Source organism: Mauremys mutica, chromosome 14 (assembly GCF_020497125.1).
Source record: "Mauremys mutica isolate MM-2020 ecotype Southern chromosome 14, ASM2049712v1, whole genome shotgun sequence".
Classification (NCBI taxonomy): Eukaryota; Metazoa; Chordata; order Testudines; family Geoemydidae; genus Mauremys; species Mauremys mutica.
Window position 1 is genome coordinate 40,947,559 of NC_059085.1, and position 19,621 is coordinate 40,967,179.

Here is a 19,621-nt window from a genome sequence, read left to right on the forward strand (position 1 = left end):
TGACTCAACCAAACAACTTTATTATGAAAGCACTTAGAAAAAAACCATACCCAGCCCCTGGCCAGATGAAGGACATTTGGGACTAGGAACCTCAAGTGATGTTCTGATTCTATTAAGCAGTCTCTCTTCAGCCAACTTAAACAGCTGTCAACAAAATTACAATGTGTATTCAAATCTCAGCAGAACACATTCCTGGCCAGCAATCCTGTTTACGAAGGCCTGTTTACAGGGTGATAATGGCAGAAATATACTGTTAGCAGAGAGGCACGCCAACCTTGGACTGCCCGAGACATTAGTGCGTAGCAGCCAGGGACCTTCAGAACCTACAGTACATACCAGGTAAGAGGTTCATCAGGTTTAGATGGTTGGTTCAATTGGCCATTGTCCCAGTGAGGTGTCTGCACCCACACTGCTCATTCTCAGCAGCACGTGCATCTAGACCGAACCTTCATAAAAAGTCTTTGCCATTGCATGTGCCAATTTCGCCACCTTCTTCTCCTTCGCATCAGGGCCCATATTGTGGCGGGCTAGTTTAATCCAGTATTGCTCAGTCCTGGGCAGATAGTCTGTGTATTTCTCATCAAGCTGAACAGATGGGTGCTGCTCCTCTTCTAGCACACGACAGGAGGGAAACAGAAAGGAAGAGAGAGGTCACAAACAGCTGATGAAAGCAATCTGCTTGCCCATGTGCCGGGCCGGTTGAGAGGACGCTGCAGCTAACATATTTTAATGCCACAGTTTAAAGACTATCGATAGCTAGGGGAAATGGTTTTTCTCCCCAGGACACAGGCAAACGTGGAACAGAATGTACTGTGGAAATATAATTTCTTTTGGAAAGCTCAACTTGCCGCTGGATTTTTGCCTTTTTAAATTAAAGGACTAATAGCCCTGGTTGGAAAGGCAAACAGACACATGTGCAGTGCACACATACTTTCTCCAATACCTCAGTTCAGATCTGAAACATGCCCTCTCCCCAGCCAATATCCGCATTCTGAGCCTACGCGTAGCTGTGTCAATGACCTCAACCCTGACTTGCAAAACTCCCGGCATCTCTTTCTGAGACAGAGGCGGGAAGTAGTGGTCTGAGCACAGGACAGCAAAGCCAGCAGATTTCTGACCCATGACACCACATCCCTCCCTGACGGTTTAGTGAGGACTGACACTTGTAAATGTTCCCTGAAGGTGAAAAGCACTGGGCCATTACCTGTTCCTAAATTCCCTGTAGCTTCTTATTGCTGGAAAATCCCAGTGGGCTCAAGCTGTCATTAAAAGCTGGCTTGGGTTGCTAATAAAGCACAGCAGTTTCAAATTCTGAAGCCACTTCATAAAACCAGAGACAAGGCTGAAAGCTCTAGAACATCACAAACTGGAGCAAGGCAGCCAAAATTGCAGATGTGGGGCAAAACACATCCCAAACAACTACCAATCCATGTGTTCTTTTAATTCCTTTTAGCACAATTACCTTCATCATCTTCACTCTCTTCATCAGAGCCCTCCTCCTCCTCCTCCTCACCTCCCTCTGCACCTTCCACATCATCCCCCTCCTCATCGGACTCGGACTCTTCCAGCCATTCTTGAGTTTCTTCAACAGTAAAACAAACATACACAATGAATAAACAAAACACAATAAGCCCTCTTGGGGTGGCTGGAATTGTTACTGGGAGAATGAGACAGTCAGACAAGTGTCCCGTCTTTCTGAGCTGAGCAGTCATCACATAGCCACCCTGCAGTTCAGCTACCATGAGACACCAAGTTCTGAACTACAGTAACTCCTCGCTTAACACTGCAGTTATGTTCCTGAGAAATGCAACTTTAAGCAAAATCATGTTAAGCAAATCCAATTTCCCCATAAGAATTAATGTAAATAGGGGGGTTGGGTTCCAGGGAAATTTTTTTCACCAGACAAAAGATTTATATATATATATAATGTGATAAACTCAGGCCAGTTGGATACAGCAGAATAGCTGAAGGCAGATATACTGGCCACTGGATTAACAGTTTTCTGTTCCCTGACTGACCAGAGCAGGGGCTGCTCCAGGCTAATGAGAACACCTGACTCTAATTAACCTGTAAAGAGTCAGGTGAGGCCATTCAGTTAATGTGACCACCTGACTCTAATTAAGGCCCTGCTGTTACTATAAAAAGGGCTCACTCCAGTCAGGCAGAGGAGCCAGGGAGCCAGAGGAGAGGAAGTGCGGCTGAAGGGCTGGTTACTGAAGACACCCTAAAACATCGTTAAAGGAGCCCTAAGGTAAGGGTGAAGAAGGGAGAAGCGGGAGAGCTGTGGGGAAGTGGCCCAGGGAAATGTAGCAACTCTGGCAGTGAAAGGTTGGCTGCCAACAACTGCTACCATTAGGGTCCCTGGGCTGGAACCCGGAGTAGAGGGCGGGCCCGGGTTCCCCCCAACCCACCACTACAGGAACAGCTCCTGGAAGGGGAAGTCAGGTCCCTGTCAGGACAGGAGGCTGAACAGAGACTGTGGGAGTTCTCTCACCAACCTCCTTGCAGCCTATGATGAAAGGGCTCAGTAGACTGTAACCCTGGCCCTAGAGAGAGAAGGGCTACGTGGAGGGTCACAGTGAGCCACTGAGGCTAAGCATAAACCGCCTAGAAGCGCAGGACCCACAGGAGCAAGGTCAGAGCTCTGCCACTATATATTACACACACACACACACACACTATAAGTGTTAAACAAACAATTTAATACTGGTACACAGCTATGATGATTGTGAAGCTTTGTTGAGGTGGTGAAATCAGAGGGTGGGCTTTTTCCCAGGGAATGCCTTACTGCTAAATGATGAACTAGCACTCGGCTGAGCCCTCAAGGGTTAACACATTGTTGTTAATGTAGCCTCAAACTCTACAAGGCAGCAGGAATGGAGGGAGGAGAGACAGCATGGCAGACAGAGACACACATCGTGTGTGTGACAGAGAGAGATGTGCATTGCCCCTTTAAGTACTCTGACCCCACTCTAAGTACATTGCCTTTTTAAGTAGATCAGCAAGTTGAGACAGTAGCTGCTGCCAGCAAGCTCCCTCCATCCTGAGCCCTGTCGTGTCTCCTCCCCCCAGCTCACTCTATGGATATGGGGTAAGTGGGGTGCAGGAGCAGGGGGAGGGGGACACCCTGACATTAGCCCCCCTCTTCTCTCCCCCTCCACAGCAAGCAGGAGGCTCCGGGGAGCAGCTCCAAGGCAGAGGGCAGGAGCAGCACATGGTAGTAGGGGGAGGGACAGCTGAACTGCTGGCAATCGATAGCCTGCTGGGCGGCTGCCGCACAGGGAACTTAGGAGAGCGGGGAGCTAATGGGGGGGCTGCCGATCCCCCCTGGTTCCCAGCCCCCACCAGCTAGCTGCAAGGGGCTGCTCTTCCTGCAAGCAGTGGACAAAGCAGGCAGCTGCCAAATGATGTTAGAAGGGAGCACTGCGCAACTTTAAACAAGCATGTTCCCTAATTGATCAGCAACCTAACAACGTTAACCGGGACGACTTTAAGTGAGGAGTTACTGTACTGATTAGAGTTTATACGCATGCATGAAACAGGAAAGGAAAAAAAAAAAAGGCCAACAACAACTATGGAAGACAGCATGGTTCAGAGCCTGGGTTGACCAAGAATCAGGACACCTACGTTCAGTTCCCACCTCTGCCATCTGCTGTGTAACCTTGGGCAAGCCATTTCATCCATCCGTGCCTCAGTTTCCCCTCTCACCCTTTGTCTGTCTTGTCTATTTAAACCAGGGGTTCTCAAACTGGGGGTCGGGACCCCTCAGGAGGTCAGGAGGTTGTTACATGGGGGCACTGCGAGCTGTCAGCCTCCACCCCAAACCCCACTTTGCCTCAAGCATTTATAATGGTGTTAATTTATAAGGGGGGAGGGGCCGCCCTCAGAGGCTTGCTCTGTGAAAGGGGTCACCAGTACAAACGTTTCAGAGCCACTGATTTAAACCGTGAGCTCTTCAGAGCATGGACTGTCTTCCGCTATGCCTGTACAGCACACCTAGGACAATGGGACCTCGATCCTGGCTGGAAGGTCTAAGTGCTACCATAATACAAGTAATAAAAAAATAGTAAGAAATACAATGTTGGAGCCTGCCCCACAGTCTCATTGGATTGTAAGCGCCTCAGGGCAGGTGGCTTGCCTTCAATATCGCACCTCAAACGATGCTGGCTGCTAGACCAATAATCAATGAATATGAATAAATGAGACTGCTGACAATGCTGTGCAATGCCGGATGGGATGGGAATTCAAGGGCTCAACTTCCATGCTCCCAGTTTCCCTCCTACAGCCCGGCCTCTTCCACACGAGAGCAGCACAGAGAGGCACTGAGTGAACACGGGAAGCAATGAAGCTGCACCATAAGGCCACTGAGGGAGAGGGGGAGGGAGAAGAATAGGGCAATACCATCCAGATATCTAGTTATACAGATGTGAAAATGAGAGGGGGTTGAAGACACAGTGTTACCAGAGAACCTGTTCTCTAAACTCACCTCAAAATCACATGCCAAAGATATTCAGTGAGAACCAAGGACCTGGCTTTTAAAGCTTTACCCTCAGGGGCATTTCTGAATCGATTTGACTGGGAGCACAGGGAAGCATCAGTGGTTCTGGCCTCTCTGAGGACCGTGGGTACTGAGGTGGATTTAAGTGAAAGCTCGGAGTGAACATGCTGTAGGTGGATTCCTTAGGGGAAAGACCTGGATTAACTTTCCAGACGCCATGCAGAGAAGCCTCAGTCAGTATCGCCTGCCAGACACTGCCCCACTCCTAGATAATAACCAACAGGCAACATGCTTGCATGGCTACCCTGAAAATCTGGACCTCCAGATCCCTTTGGCGGTGCGCAAGAGCTGCCATGGTTAGTGGCAGGCCGCAATGAGCTCCGAAAGCGTGGGGAGTGTCTAGGCTAGGGTGTCACAATCATGTGTGGAATACCCTGCTTCATGCCGGTCGTTTTCACACATCTATATGCTGAAATGTGCTCAATTCTTGTCCCTCCTGCTGACTTCAAAGTGACCCCATGCATGATTTTATCACCTCCTCACAGCTCACGTGAGGGGGAAGCCCCTTTATTTCTGGCTGTGGAGAACCACTCCCAGTAGGAAGCGAGTAGACTTGGGTCAGAAGATTTCCCAAATTCCTTATCCTCCCTGCATTCACCCCCAGGCAAAACTTATTTACACAAAAAACATTAGGAGAGGCCATAAACATTCTTTATGACAAGGGGATTAAGGGAAGAATTTGTGATCCCACAATAAATAAGGCCAGTCGACTGGAGGTCATGAGGCCAGGGAAGGTTCTCGTACAGATTAATCTATGCCAAATTTAGTTCCGCTGTGTGTAAAGGGAGCCTGCTGCCAGCAATCTAAAGAATACGATCCCTCCTGAAATCTGCTCTGCAATGATTCACCTGTTTCCATGTTGCCCTAAATAGACCATTACTGAAAGACTGTGGCTTAGGTGAGATTTGTCCCCAGTTACCATTAGTGCTGGAATAAGGCTAACTCTGACTGTCCTTAAAGTATCAGGTGCTGTGCAGGTGAACTCTAGGTTGAAATTGAAAGCAGGCAGGACAATGGATGCAGAGATCCATGCCATGTGCATGAATTCAGACTGTGGCTTTGAGAACAGGATTTTATGTCGGAGCTGCTCTAGTCTGCCTGTCTGGGAGAAAGAAAAAACAAACCTGGTCTATCAATCATCATCATCATGATTGTTGCACAGCACAGTAGCTGGAGCACAGGAGAGGGACTCAGGAACCCTTGAGTGCTCAACCCTACCTGTGCCACAGACTTTCACTGTGGACTTAGGCAAATCACTTGACCTCAACTGACTTAACTTCATCATTTGTGAACTGAGGACGTAATTTCCTCTCTCGCCCCACTGGCTGGCAAAGATTCACTTCCCTCCAAAGACAGGAATGACAAATGGCTAGTTTGGAGACTACATGTGAATATACAATGAGTGAGAGGAAGGATGATGTAGTAGTTCCTTGGTTCCAGTCCATGGTCCGCCACAGACTTCCTGTGTGACCTTGAGCAAATCACTTAGCCTCCCAGGGTTATGTCTACGCTGCAGTTAAAAACCCTCTGCTGGCGCGTGCCAGCTGACTCAGGCTCGTGGGGCTCAGGCTGTGGGGCTGTTTAACTGCAGTGTAGATGTTCAAGCTCAGGCTAGAATCTGGGCTCTAGGGCCCTGCGAGGTGGGAGGGTCGCAGCCTCTACACCGCAATTAAACAGCCCCTTAGCCTGACCCTCTTAGCCCGAGTCAGCTGGCCTGGGCCAGCAGTGGATGTGTAATTGCGGTGTGAACATACCCTCAGGGTACATCTTCACAGCCAAAAAAACCCCACAGCAGCGAGTCCCATAGCCTGGGTCTACAGCGCTAAAAATACACTTGTGGATGTTCTGGCTCAGGCTTGATCTCCGGGCTCTGAAGCCCAGGGAAGGGGGTGGGTTTCAAACCGTGAAGCAGAACATCTAAAAGCTGTTTTTAGCAGCGTAGTGCGAGTCCCGGAAGCCGGAGTCTGTAGACTGGGGCTCGGAGATTCGCTGCCGTGGGGGGGTTTCGCTGTGGAGGTGCCTTGGTACTCCACCTATAAAATGGAGATAGTAGCCCTGCTCTGCCTCCCGGGTGCTGTGCGGATCAACATATTTAAAGACTGTGAGGCGCTCGGATATTATGGTCTTGGGAGCCTGTTGTGATAACTGGGCCTAAAAATTGACCCTAATTGTGAGCTCAACCGTAAAATGTATGTGAAAGTCCGTAAGATGTCACAATGACCTCTAACGAGAGATGCTGATGGCAAAAAGCATGAACGGGAGACAGAAGAACTGCACTAGTCCAAACCAAAAGACCACAAGGGCTGTGTTAAGATCATGCCTGGTAAACAAGGGAAGTGTGAGACTGGAAATCAGTGAACCAACATTGGTATTTTGGAAACGAGGCCTAACTGGTGGACAAAATGATGAGGGGGGTGGGCTATTTCACCCACCACTCCCTTTGGGGTCCTTGAAGGAGACGACTTTGGGAGAAAAACTGACTACTGGAGGGAGCTTCACCATTATGGCTGCTACCCCACTGTCTCCTGGGACCCCGGACCTTCCTTGTCCTAACCCTGAGAGACGCTCTGACCAGACGGGGCCAGAAAGAAGAACCGAGGTGACACCACCACCTTTTCTGGCTATAGCTGAATCCCAAACACCATCTGGGATGAAACAGGATCGGACTTTTAATGAATACTTTACATTTTAAAGTCTTTAGCTCTTTTTCGGTCTTTTCTGTATCTTTAATAAGAGGTTAAAAAGATTTGTAACGATGTGTTTGCCATGCTGCTAAGGAGGCTAAAGTCTCTGTATAGCAAATGTTGGACAGTGACTAGGTTCCGTTAACACCGTAGGACCATTTATTCCATCTACATTAATATAACGGGCTCTATAAGTACCCTAGACAGAACGATGAGATATGGAGTAAAGGTTTTACTCTGGGCTTCTCCACTCATGAGCAATATAGCCATTCCACACCCACGCCAATGGAACCCATCTACCACACAGCACCATGCATTCTGTTCACGCTACAATATTTTACTGAAGAACTATTTCTACAGTGATTTCAAGAATTCAAACACTTTTTTATTAACTGACATTGTGTGTCGCCCTCCAAAGACCAGCTCCCTAGTTTCAGAAGTCCAGCTGTACAGCCCGTGAGAGGAGAGAAAAAAAAATTAAATAAAACAGTTTAGAAACCTCTACAACATTATCTAAAATAGCAATATTTGCACATGATAATGCTGTGTTTTAAGGTGTGATATCCTGCTGTCTACCAGAGTGGAGTAGATCATATTGGACAGGGAGATTATTCACAATTCCCCTTCTTTTTTTGCTCTGATGCTTCATGGGATATTGGATCTTAAACTAGCTCCTAGTCCAGGAATGAGTTTTGCCCGTCCAGCACATATTTGGGAGGGAGGCTGAGAACGAAATGTTCTGTGGGAGGGAGATGGCAGCGATCTGAGAACTGCTCAGAAGTTTAGAACTTTAGAATGTGTCTTTGAGGAGATGAAGTAAGGGCAGAGTGCAGATGGGATTAAAGGAGCAAGATAAATCCAGTTAGTCACCTGGCTATCACCACTACTTACACTCTGTGGTATAAATATTGTAATTAACTGGTGTGTGGTCGCAATTACATGTGTTTGCAAGCCACTGCCCTCTGCTGGATGGAATCAGAACTACACACCCGTGCACCAAAGGACTTATATTGCTATCAGCTAACAGAGATGCTCCTTCAGCTTACATTTTAAGCGCATACGTTTTCAAAGCAGGAGGATCTGAGTTCTGTCCCTATCCTCACCACAGTATGGCAATAACTGTGAAGTACCTTGGTGCCCACGGATTTGTACCCTCCCAAGCTATGGTCTCTCTGGAAAATGCCAGCGTTCAAAGGGTTAATTTCAGCTATGGAGAAAGCCACTCCACTTTTTTCATGGTGCTGCTGAAAACCCCACCTGCCCAAAAGCCCTCTTGGGAGGTGCAGGTGCCGTGTCTGCTGGAGATGGTGCTGGCAGGGCTGGCATGGGCACGCTGAGTGGATGCCAGCGCTGAGTATACTAACTGCCTGAAATGCACAAGAAAGGATTAACCCGCAGCAATAACTTACTTGGATCCATCTCCACCAGGACCTTCCACTCCTCCATCTTGTGGAGGTCGATGCTATAGAGGTCGTTGAGGGTGAACTGGCGGTCGCCCACTTCGAACATCCCCCCGTAGACGTAGAGAACCCCATGCTTCACTGCCAGCATAGCGTTTGAACGTGGGCACGGCTCCACCTGCTCGCCGGAGGCTTCATCACCGGCCTCTTCTTCGTCTTCTGATTCGGACCTCTCCGGCTCCACTTCAGGGGCAGAGACCACCTGCTTGATCGTCATGACGGTCCCATCCTCTGCCACCACCTCTTTGACAATCTCCACGGGGCCCTGAAGGGGCTGGCCCTCTGCCTCTCCATCCCCGGCACCCTCTGCCTCAGTCTTTTTGCCTCGCCTACGTTTCTTCTTCTCAGACTTAGGTCCCTATTGATAGGAAGCACATTAGAAAGGCGGTCAGAGAATACTGTACGCGACTGTGAATCTGAGCAACGCTGACGTACAGCATGGCTAACCCGCCATATAGTGGTGAACACAATGCACTTAAATGCAATTTGGGGATTCAATTAAGGTTTGTTGGTGCCATAATTCTCAGAAGATGGGCACATGCTCCAACCAAAGAGTGACTGCCCTGCTAGCTGTGACGTGACCAACAGGAAAACGTGGTGTGCAATTGTTGCTTCTATTAATACAAAAGTATGTGCTGGGGCAGGAGGAACACAGCACACTCTCTCACTCACACATACACACAGAGATCTCACTAGTTTGTGGCTGGCACAAAATACGATGACCTGTGACTGGCGCAAAATACGATGACCTGCCATTCTGAGAAATCAAAACACAGTGACTGAGTGCTAAATGACAGCACGTTAGTGGGAAGAACTCCAGGTCTTTCGGAGTGCTGTACCAAAGGGCTGGGAAACAGTTTGCCAGGAAATCAGAAGCCAACTTGCTCCTGAAGCTTTGCCTGTTGTTATGTGACTGGTTTTCCCTCTTTCAGAACAGACTAAGAAGCACTGGGGTCCGGAGGAAGGAAGTTGAGTCAGGTCATCTGCACCTGGTTTACTCCTTGAAAACAGCTGGAGTAATGCCAAAAATCTGGGGCGACATCTCCCCCTTCACCGGTCAGCTAAAGGGTACGTTTTCCCTGCAAAAAGCAGCATGTTTTTATATCATGTTATCTAGCTTGCTGTAAAATGCACCATTGTGGTTTTTACCTCAATGTAACTAGTCCAGCTCAACTGTATATCCTTATGTCCTGGAGTTCCCCTTGACTAGCTACATTGAGATAAAAGCCACAGTGCTTTGTTTCCACAAGGATTCTATAATGAGATAGCTCCCTCAGTGTATCAAATTACGCAAAAGAGCTGTGACTTGTAGCTACACTCTGAACAGAATTAGATTTAAAACCATAACGAAGTCATAAATCAGAGAAGCTTCCGATTCCACAGGCTAAGATAAACAGGGAGGATTTATTCTATATTTTTCCAATACCTTTAGTTGTCCAAGAAACCAGCGGTTCTTTCCCATATCATAGAAATAAATATCACTGAAGAAGTCTCCTTCAATGCGCTCTTCCTCTTCTTCGTCATGCACACCTCCGAAGAGAAGGGATCGGTTATTGGGGCCTATTGCCACAGAGAAGCCAGACCTGGGAGTTGGTTTCACACCTGACGGGCTAAGCCGATTCCAAACCCACTTGTCTAGTAATGGAAAAAAGAGAAGGAAACAAAGAAAGTCAATTCGCACAGGGGGTGGCTGAAAATTCCAGCTGCTTCAAAACTTCAAAGGCCCTTCAATTCTATAGCAATATCAGCAAGAAACTCCCTGACCCATTTTAGTTTCCTTAGACAATTTATTTAAATAATGTTAATCATAACAATTTGCATTTGCCAGTTTAATCACCCAGCTAATCCATATGTTCCATTTTCCATTCTTTACCCTTAGAAAGCAATTGTATATGCAAATAAATATTGTACATCTGCTCTTATAATACAGAAAGCCATCTTCGAGAGATGCTTTTCAGAGCGGGGCGGGAGGAAGCATGCGTGTGTTTAACGAAGGGAGGAGCTCATATTTCTGTTCATAGCACAGGTCGGACTGGCAAGGTCGGACTTAATTCCTCTGTTTATTTGCAGGCCTAGAATGCCATAAGTGGCTGCAATGCAAACTTTACCCACAGAGTGCATAGCGAGTAGGGTATTGGCCCTGGAATACAAAAAAAGCTGTCTCTAGGGATGATTGGGAAGCATGCCGCATTCTGGTACCTTTCCCAGGCCTCTTCTACCAGCAGACATGGCCTATGTTGCCTTTTAAGGGCTCTAGTCTTCCAGGAAAGAATACCAGGCTCACTCAACAGAGACTTCAGGTCACACTTAAAAGCAGTACCTCAGAGTGGAAAATAGCCTGCGTTCCAAGCCCTCCCCCTCCAAACCTTTCTAACCCAAACTTTTAGCAGCTCCAGTCCAGCTCTGAAATGCAAGACGCAAATATATTGTAACCTACATAGGACTGAGTGGGCATTGGTAGCCATGCAAACCAAAATCCAGCAGTGGGTCACTGAAGAGTAGCGTGCCTAATCTGTGTGTCTGGGGAGAGAACAAGGTTCATACTGGGACCGGCAAGGTGACAATTGCGGAAAGGTGCACGGAAGAAGAATTAAGCCTTGACTTGCCAAACTGACAACCCTATCCAGCTTACTCATTTGGTTCTATAAACAGTGGCTAGTGGATATTAAACAGGAAAGATGATAGTAGGCAGAGATGGGAAACACCCACTAGATAGATGAGTCATTCACCCTGTATGTACAGGACACAGATCCTGTACTGACAAGAAAGCAAGCGAGGGCCAGGTTTTCAGAGCTGTACAGATTCGGCTCTGGGGAACAGACATGCCAAAATTTTGTTTTGAGGAAAAAAAAAATCCAAACAACATTTTGTTTTGACCTTAACAAAACTTTCCCGAGGCTCCGAGCTGCCCCGAATCCTAACAGCCTGTGAGGTGGGGAGCCTGGGAGCACATGCATGCCAATTCTAACTTGTAACACGGCCCTTCCCTTCCCCTCAGCTAGTCTGGGCCTGGGCCTCCCTACGGGCAGAGAATGCCAACTGGGAAAAACTGCACAGGGGGTTTACTGCGCGCACACATAAAGACTCAGATGAGCAAGCACCAAACCTAACAGCATAAGGACCAGAGCTAGCATTTACACTTTGGTCTCCGGACTTGAAAGTGTGGCCTAACCAGAGGCAGGCTTGAACCAGAGCAATGGACCTCCCTATCCCATTGTGATGGAGGCTGGATCTAGAGGCAAACATTGCTACCTGGGGCTGAGTCAGAACCAAATCTGGACACCACAGAACACTGGAGAACTTTGGATTCAGTCCTAAACCCAGATCTGAGCCAGATCTCAAACTCAGCCCTAGTCCTAACCCACTGGGCCTGCCAGCTTGCTCTCCCTACATACACATCACGGCTAGTACTAATCACAGCTCCAAAACCTGTATCAGCAATTGGCTTGGGCTGCGCACAGAGGCACTGCAGCAAGAAGTAGCAATGACACACCCTGCTGCATTCCCTTTCCACAGCTGAATCGGAAACCAGCAGCACTAGCATCATTTGACCCTTTCTCTGCTTCAATTCCTTTGCTATTTCACTTACTATGTTACCCTGTTTCTGTCCTGTCCGTCAACAAGGTGCTTTAAAGGAGCAAATCCTATACTGCTCCTATGGTCCTGCAAGTCTCTGAACATCAGTGACCCAGTATGATTCCATTGCTGGGAGAGGGGCAGCACTGGAGGAACCTGCACAAAAATCACGCACCCTCTCTGTGCCAGAGATCCCATCCCTGCAAGGATTGCCATGCCCCTGGCATGTGGGGTAGCAGGCATAGGGGAGGGCAGGCATGCCATAGGATCAATCTCTTACAGAGAGCGGATACAGCAATTGTGAAATCTACTGCAGCTTTAGGGCCACAGAAACAGATGCTGAATAGACATGAGTGCCTAACAATTCCTTCTCCATTGTCCTCTACAAAACTGCCTGCAGGTAGGGGAAGGTTTGTCCCTAAATGCCCCACATGTCACCCAAGGAAGAGGAGCAATTCATCTCATCTTCCCATTCAACTTGTATTTTCCCTTTTTAAAGCAAGAATCCTGGTACAAATCCTCTAACTGCTCCTGGAAAGAAGAGAAATTCAAATCAACTTGTCCTGGGGAAGCGGTCCATCTGGTCCGCTTAGCATCAAGGCAGATCCAGTGACGTGGTGGTTTTCATAATTGGTGAAATTCGTTCTGGGTAGTTTTCTTTTTTTTTTAAATCATCATCGAGAGGGCAAGAGCATTGGCATACTAAAGCGGCTCAGCATCAACCACAACCAGGCCCTGTTCCCTCTTACAGTCGCTGAGAGGCAATTCACCTTCCTCCTTGCCCACGCCTTCAGCCTTCAGCAGGAACATGTCCGTGTGCAGGGTGCCTTTGTCAACATCTTTCTTAATTCTCTGCAAAGAAGAGAAGGATAAAACACAAAATGAAACATATGGCAATGGCCCAACACACCTGAATCTCCACGGCCTTGCACCTGGCAGTCATCTGCACCAGACTAGTAGCACTTTACACCCAGTTTGCAGAGCTGCAATTGACAACACAAGGGACAAGGCAGTAGTCAATCAGGCCCAGTATCCGTGCACCCCAGCATTTAACTAACTTGCTCAATTACTTCCTTCCCAGGGAGGCAGTTGCCATGCAAGACGGAGACGACAAGAAGGAAGTAGCTTTAAGTGGTAGTGACAAATTTTATAAAGAGAGAAAGAAGGGCATTACTGTGGCATCGAGAAACCCAAGATCTATTCCTGATATTCCACAGACTTCCTGAGAGACCCTCAGGCAAGTTACAAGCTCCGTGCCTCAGTTTCCCCATCTGTGAAATTGGGACAATGACACCTACTGGCACAGGGGTGTCATGACCTTAAATTCACTAGCGTTTGTAAGGTACTTTGGGATTCTGAATCAGAAGGCACAGCAGAAGCTGAAAGTATTATGGTTCAAGTTTCCCTGAACTTACATTATTGCTCTCCCAGGTCATCCTCAACTACAGTTGCCACAATTCCCACACGATCACTCAGGTCCCCTACACGGCCATGGCCAGTTATAAAGGGAACTGAGGTGAGAACAGCCTTTTGCACCTTGACTAGGTCTGTCCCTGTAAGCGTTCACAGGGCCTGGGAGCCTTTGGCATCAGCTTTCTCTGCTAAACAGAATAAAACAAGGGGCCCCATCCTGGTCTTACTGAAGGCAGCAGCAAACCTCCCACCAACTATAGTGGGAGCAGGGCCATGCCTCAGCAGATGTAATTAGATGCCTGGTTTTAAATGCCATTCTTCTCCCCCACTTTTGTTTCTTATCCTATGAATTCCTGTACTTCGGTGCTCATAGCAACATGCGTTATTTGAAGGTAGCAGTATGCAATGCCACCGTGGGAGGTCTCTTAATAATGGCATTAGCCACCCATCCTTCAGTTTGAGCTCCCATTCTCATCCCCCCACGAGTGGTGGCATTCAACATTCTGCAAACAGGATCCAGGGAGCGCAATGGGAAGTGGGCCCAAGCCAGGATCGTCTGGTTCAAAATTCAGGAGTGTTCAGATCCCGGATGTTGACTCTGGCCCATCTCAGAGAACACAACACAACTCCATCTCATACAGCATCTTGCATACAAAACATACCCAGATTTATAGAGTCCAAGGCCAGGAGGGACCATTGTGATCATAGTCTGACTTTGTGTATAACACAGGAAAGAGAACTTCCCCCAAGTAACTCCTACAGCAGATTTTAGAAAAACATCCAATCTTGATTTTAAATTGCCAGTGATGGAAAATCCACCACGACCCTTGGTAAATTGTTCTAATGGTTAATTACCCTCACTGTTAAAAACGACACCTTATTTCCAGGCTGAATTTGCCTAGCTTCAATTTCCAGCCACTGGATTGTGCGACCCCTTTCTCTGCTAGACTGAAAAGCCCAGTATCAAATATTTGTTCTTCACACAGGTACGTATATGAGTTCAATGCGACAGTTACAACAATAATAATACATTCCTAATAGTATATTATAGTATGATTATTGTTATAGGGTCAAATGTTATACTACTGGGAGAGAGGAAAGAGAAAGGCAGAGACAGAGGAAGGGGAGGCAGGACATGTTTCCAGCTGAGGTTTGAAATGGGAGATGGAGTGCACAGGGAGGCTGCAAGGATGGTGTGGAGAGATTCAGGGCAGCTGGTGGGAGCAGTGGAATGAGCTCTGGCAGGTTGGTTGAAGGACGATGGAGGAAGGTTTTTTAAAAACCAAAGGGCCAAATTCTGCCCTCAGGTCTGTCCACACCAGCTCCCGCTGAATTCAGTAGGAGCCTTCACATGTATCCGTAGGCAGAATTTGACTCTAAGGGACTGATGCGAATCCCACCGAAATGAATGAAAGTCTTTCCATTGACATCAAGGGGCTCTAGACCAAGAGGACAGCTTGAACTGTGATATCTTAGCCCAATGCATCCCTGTTCTTCCCCTGAAATATTAGGGAAAAACACCCTGCATGTGGGTGAGAGAATCATTGTTTTAGCTCCCGGCCTGAGAATTCTCACCGCTGTTGGGACACTGGGACTTCGCCGTCCTTTGCACTTTTGTTGGAAATGGCATCCCACCCCACCAAAGAGGCCCAGCAGAGTCCCTGGGATGCTTAAAAGTGCTAACAGCCTTTGATCACTACTTGGCTCCCACTGACTCCAATAGAAACAGCGCTGGTGCCTTGATGTCTATCCGGGGTCTGTATCTTTTAAACTATGGGTGAGTATTAGTGTCCCGAAGGGTGAAAGTAAAGATAGCGATGCGCACTGCAATCCGGCTTTGTTACACATACATTACAGAGTCTCTCAGTAGTTGCTGGCTGAACCTCCCACAGGTTCCCACGCCTAGCGGCCAGGGGTGGCCCTCCCTCCCCAACAGCAAGGGGCAGATCAGTCTCCAGCCCCAAACTAGCCCCTGGCCTCTTCAGAGCCAGCAACGTCAATTTACACGTGGGCTGAGACTTTCAAAGCACTCAGCACATGCCCAACTCTGTGGTGAGAGTTTTACCACTGATGTCAATGGGAGCAGAGTTAGTGATTTGAAATATTCCACCCAGGGTGGTTATGAGGCATGAGCTCCTGTCCACAAACTCATGCAGATCCTCAAGACAACTTGAACCTTGGTTCCAGATGCTGAACAGCAAGTGTTTTGTCTGTTGCTACATCCCCAGCTCCCATATAACTGCATGAGAATGAAGAAATTGGTCACTCCCAGGGATTCCTGTCCAAAAAATGCACTATGCTCTGGATTCTGCAGGCCTTAGTGTCCCCTAACCTAAAATTTCAGCACAACAGTAGAAGTCTCCCAAGAAATACAGGTGTACACTTGACATCCAAACCTCTTCTTGCCTACCACATGCACTGGTGCTTGGACAGCACACCAGGAATTGTATCATTTGCCAGAACTGCCGCATTTGTTGGTGCACTGAATGGAAATACTACACTGGAAGTATTCTCCTCCTTTGGGGTGGTGCCCGGTTGCCTGCAGTGCTCTCTCTATAACAAGCATCCAGCCCCAAACACAGTAGCCATTATTCCTGCTACAGAACTTGAGCTGAGCAAGGTAGGAGCTTTGGGAGGCTGGGGGCAGAAACTCGGTAAGAACAAACATCAATGAGATTTGTATCTTGGGAGAAAGAGGGAAACAGCAGGAGCTCTTTATGTCCACATCGGCTCTTATTAAGAGACAAAAAAACAAAACAAAAACAAGCCACACAGCAAATTTCTGACTTGATGTATATTTCTTGGGTGGAAGTAGGGGAGCTCTGTGCTGCAGGTATCAGCACACACAAAGCTGGGAGCTTTCCGCTTTGGACAGTCTAGTAACCACCTCCCTGGGAGGAGCTTCCAGTGCAAAAAAAAAAAAAGCAAGAGAAAGAAAATGTTCCCTTCAGGGAAACACCCTGCAAACACCAATTCAATTAACATTGTAAGTGTCCACATAAGCACCTCATCACAATAAAGGATTCATGTTGCTGTTTTCCCTACAATCCAAGCTATATTCTGGCTTTTTTTTTTTTTTTATAAACATAGGAGTACAAGCGAGTGTGTGTGCATGCGTGTGTGAGGGGCACATAACGATGAGGGGCATAGATCTGCTAACAGCACAGCTGTTAAGCACAGCGATCTGAACAGTGCGGGGTGGGAGGGGAATTACGTGTTCCGAGTACTGTCTGCTCCAATATCACACGGGCTATGAGGAAGAATTGCATTATTTCTCATCTGAAAACCATGTGGCTCCCTGTAGTAAACACACTGTGTATGAAACATGATAATGCTTCATGGACGGAAAAAAATCGATGAGGTGGAGTGGGAGTTACAATTCCTTGTTTTCAAAGAGATGCCCCCCTCTCTCTCTCTCACACACATACACACACACACTTTCAAATTGCTGTCGAAATGCACAAACACCAAGCAAGATTACAAAGCACTATTATTCAATATAAACATATGGTTACCCTCTGACCTGGCAATATTAAGCACCTTCCTTATCACACAGAGGTCCACATTTTTAAAGGGGCTTCCATCCTCATTCTAATTTCCCATCCACACCATTACATAATGTTGGCATCCAATTCCTTGTTTTGCAAGCACAACTCGGAGTGTTAGATCTCTACCTTATATTGTTTGCATCCACAATTCATAAATAACATGAGCCCTTTCCAAATTCAGAGTTCTCTGCAAGCGTTCACTAATGAATACTCACCTCAGAGCCTAGAGTGGGAGGGAGGTCAGGCTTTTCATCTCCCTTTGACAGAAGGAGAAACTGAGGCACAGAGCGGTTAAGTGGCTTGGTCACAGTGTTTACAGCCGGGATAAGAATTCAGGGCACTCTATGGTGAAGCCATTGAAACTCAGCTCTGTCTTAATTGATTTTAAGTGCAAAATCAAAGACCATTGTTGAAAGTTCAAGCCACAGGAGTCTTGGCCAGGATGCGGGACAGAACCTTTTGATATTCATGAGACTCAGCAACTGCTGACAATCACATTTCATCTCTGTAAGCATTTCAGCAAGTGAGAGCCTAACCAAATCTGCTTTTAAAAAGAAGCATTAGAAAGCTACCCCTTAAAATGAACTATGGCATACTTTGGTGCATTCAAAAATCTCTCTCCCACAAGGTGCCCTAATGCGGGTTCTAGCCAATTTTCCACTGGTGAGGTGTAACAATATTAGCTTCCTGACGTCTCCCAGCTGCATTCAGAGTTCTAGTCAGGCACACTCTGCTAAGGTTGCCTAGCAATAGCACACTCTCGTTACTTTAAACAGCCCGAGATGCAGTAGCTGCAGAGCTCTCTCTCTGACACACACAAAAAAAGAAAGCCAAAAAAATGGGAATGTCTTAAAACCAAGATCAGTGGGTGAAGAATGAATATAAATTATCCAAGGGGATTTTTTTGTATAACCAGAGATAGCTGATAAGATCCCCTTAAGTTACTTTTCAAGGCATGAGGATGACAGTAGCCAAAGAAGTAGACCCTACTATTTTCAGCCTGCATGAAAATGAAAGAGAATATTTGCTACAATACACCTGAATAAAGGAACACTGTGAAGATCTATAGTAGGTATATTGTTCCCAGTGTTATTGATAACATCGTAGATTAGTAAGGATCAAAGAATTTTGAAATTCATATTTACTTTTCACTATTTACCTGCTAGACATTTGCAATCTGCACTTCACTCGTCTTGGAGCAGGAGTAAAGGAGCCAAGGGGTTGGAGCAGGGGGCTGAGAGTCAAGAGCCTTGGGTTCGAGTCCTGGCTCTGCCACTGACCTCCTATGTGCCTCGGACAAGTCACTTCATCCCCTCTAGCTCAGTGTGCCCATAATACTTACTGCTTAGCTACCTGACAGACTGGTCGTGAGGATCAACAGGTGCATTTCAGATGCTGTGCATCATACACACACCACAGCAGACAACATTTAGGCTGCAGCTAGGATCAAAACAGCAATAAGATTCATCATCAAGGCTAAAACTGCGTGGTCAGCTCCCTGCACTGTAGGGGCAGCTTTAAACCCACAGGCCCTGTACTATCCCAGGCCCTGCACAATATACACTTCTGGCCCTCCAGCCCAAATGCCATCTAACGCTAACACCAGCAACACATGGCATAGACCAAATTCCCTCCCCTCCCTTGCTGCCTGCCTCCAACGCCTGCCCTTCCAGCTCACGTGGCAGGCTGGGTGAGACAAGTGGACGGGCTGAGGGGGGGAGAAGGATCTTTCGGGGAGGGAAACGTTCCTGATCAAACGTGGGAAAATGAAAGCTGAGGTGACTTCACTTAGGGCTCCACAAAGCTTGTGTGGTGGTAGAGCAGCCTGGACGGCAGAGAGAAGGCTGAAGCTCCAACCTTAACAATGAACATCCTGGTTCTGAGTCAGATCATTTCCCCCCCAGCCATGCCTATTAAGCCGCATGGCTGAGCTGTTTGGAGACAGCGCTAATAAGGAGAAGCTATTACAACTGATACTTGCTTTCTTGAAACATATGTAACCTCCACACTGGAACTGGGCCCAGAGACCTCCATGCAAATCGCACCCGTTTACACCAGCGCTGACTTTGGCCCCAAGAAAAATCTCCAGCTGACTTTGTGAATGGAGCTCCATTTGGTCACTTGGCTTGTTACACATGCAGGCTGCAGAGCCTCATTGCGTCTAGCTTAAATTTTTTCATAGCTCTCTTCACTGCAGTCTCTCTCGCTCAGTAGCTGAGGCAGGAACCGTGTCTTGCTCGGTGCTTGTCGAGCTTTGAGCAATGCCATTGGTTCTGAGTACAGCATCTCTCTCACTCACACACACACCCAAAACTGCACCCCTCTCATTGTCTCTGGAAGCCTGTACTCAAATTATTCTCAACAATACAGTTTGCTGATTGA

The 19,621-nt window shown here is 47.4% G+C and overlaps 1 protein-coding gene across 8 annotated transcripts in view; it reads right to left on the bottom strand.

Annotated features, from left to right (window-relative positions):
• Positions 1-19,621, bottom strand: part of KLHDC4 (kelch domain containing 4) — an 80,265-nt gene continuing 60,644 nt past the window's right edge. For 7 of the 8 annotated variants that reach the window (XM_044986903.1, XM_044986905.1, XM_044986904.1 and 4 more), the window contains 5 exons: positions 13,049-13,130; positions 10,129-10,337; positions 8,652-9,060; positions 1,463-1,582; positions 1-611 (listed from right to left, as the gene is read on the bottom strand). In XM_044986903.1, coding sequence (XP_044842838.1) covers positions 436-611; positions 1,463-1,582; positions 8,652-9,060; positions 10,129-10,337; positions 13,049-13,130 — 996 coding nt within the window. In that variant the 3' untranslated portion in view covers positions 1-435. Of the gene's footprint in view, positions 612-1,462; positions 1,583-7,592; positions 7,688-8,651; positions 9,061-10,128; positions 10,338-13,048; positions 13,131-19,621 lie in introns of those variants that run through there. The other variant, XM_044986902.1, reaches the window with a different exon arrangement.